Raw genomic sequence first — 1,877 nt, 5'->3', positions numbered from 1 at the left:
AAACCTAGTTAAAGCTATGCCTTGAAGATTCTTCAAGGGGCAACTGGGCAACTGGATGGTATGATTCAAGTGAGAATCAAAGATGCTAGCCACCCCCCCCCCTCCCCAGAAAAAGACTTCCTAAAATTATCTTGGAAATGTACTGTTGAGCATTAACTGTATAATTGTATTAGTTGCTACTATCATGTATTAAGTAAAATGAAAACAAAATTACAAAATGTAGGTAAATAATCTGTAGCTTTCTTATGAAGCATGTTGTGTCATACAAACACTAATTTGACATTCTCCATGTCTGGAATCTACTCTTTTGATAGAAAATATAATTGTTGCTTTCTATTTACAGGTAGCCTCTCTTGGAGTGACAACATTCACATTATGTGCCCTCTGCATCGATCGGTTTCGTGCTGCCACAAACGTACAGATGTACTACGAAATGATCGAAAACTGTACATCAACTGCTGCCAAGCTAGCTGTTATCTGGATTGGTGCTCTTCTGCTGGCATTACCTGAAATCGTTCTCCGTCAGCTGATCCAGGAAGACCCAATACCTGGTATGGGATTTCTTACAGAGCAGTGTGTTGTGAAGATATCCCCTGAACTTCCAGACACTATCTACGTATTGGCCCTCACTTATGATGGTGCAAGACTTTGGTGGTACTTTGGCTGTTATTTTTGCCTACCTACTCTGTTCACCATTGGCTGCTCACTTGTGACAGCGAAGAAAATCAGACAAGCTGAAAAGGCCTGTGCAAGAGGCAACAAGCGTCAAATCCACCTTGAGAGCCAGATGAACTGCACAGTAGTGGCACTGACAATTTTGTATGGATTCTGCATCATACCTGAAAACATCTGCAACATTGTAGCAGTATACATGGCCACAGGGGTCTCAAAACAGACGATGTCCCTCCTTCGTCTCATTAGTCAATTTCTCTTGTTCTTTAAGTCCTGCGTGACGCCAATACTGCTTTTTTGCCTTTGCAAGCCATTCAGCCAAGCTTTCATGGAATGTTGTTGTTGCTGTTGTGAAGAGTGCACTCAGAGGTCGTCAAGCGCCACAAGTGATGAAAATGACAATGAGTTCACGACTGAACTTGAGTTGTCGCCTTTCAGTACTATACATCGTGAAATGTCTGCATTTTCGTCTGCTGGCACTCACTGCTGAATGAAAATGAATGGATTATTTATAGGCACTGATGCTGCATTGAAAACATTTCTTGTTTTATATTGTGAAAACATTGGAGAAGAAATGTGATTAAACACCTGCCTAGTCAGTAGATTTGTTTACTAACAGAATCTGAAATACTGCTTAATTCAATCTCTAGCAGACACTTGTAGTTATGTTTATCTTTGGTGCTATCAATTACTTCTGAAGATAAACACTATCTTTTATTTAATTACTGCAACAAGCAGTACACATTTTTGCAAAAATCTATTTTAAAAGTTAATGTCCATGTTTCTATTTGTTATAAATGTTTATTACACTTCAGTTTTCATTGGATATTAACACAACAATGACAACAAAAACAGTATTTGTCTATCTATACAATTCCTTTCACTAACAATAAATTCATAGAAAAAATAATAAATTAGTTTTAAGTTCATTTTCATTTACTCGTAATAATGTGATCTTTTTTAATACTTTTCATTAAAAATGAGAGTAGGGTATGTCATGTTATAAGATAGGATTAATAAAGTACTGCATATTACTTTATGAGTTATGCTATCTGACTTTGTGATAGACTTGGTTCATACAGCAAGATGCATATGTGACGTGTAGCTCTTGCAGCATAGAGGGAAACCTTTGCTACATATTCCAGAGAGCTCAAAAGGAATATTAAAGCACCTGTTTTGTAGTAAAAATGGCGCATGTGTTTCCA

The 1,877-nt window shown here is 37.4% G+C and overlaps 1 protein-coding gene across 1 annotated transcript in view; it reads left to right on the top strand.

Annotated features, from left to right (window-relative positions):
- Positions 1-1,597, top strand: part of GPR37 (G protein-coupled receptor 37) — a 74,004-nt gene extending 72,407 nt beyond the window's left edge. The window contains exon 3 of the mRNA XM_044087342.1: positions 315-1,597. Within this exon, the coding sequence (XP_043943277.1) occupies positions 315-1,162 (848 nt within the window). The 3' untranslated portion in view covers positions 1,163-1,597. The remainder of the gene's footprint in view (positions 1-314) is intronic.
- The last annotated feature ends 280 nt before the right edge of the window (positions 1,598-1,877 follow it).

This window comes from Protopterus annectens, chromosome 11.part0 (assembly GCF_019279795.1).
Source record: "Protopterus annectens isolate FY-2018-M chromosome 11.part0, PAN1.0, whole genome shotgun sequence".
In the NCBI taxonomy this organism is placed as follows: Eukaryota; Metazoa; Chordata; order Ceratodontiformes; family Protopteridae; genus Protopterus; species Protopterus annectens.
This window is presented reverse-complemented; position numbering and strand designations above follow the sequence as displayed.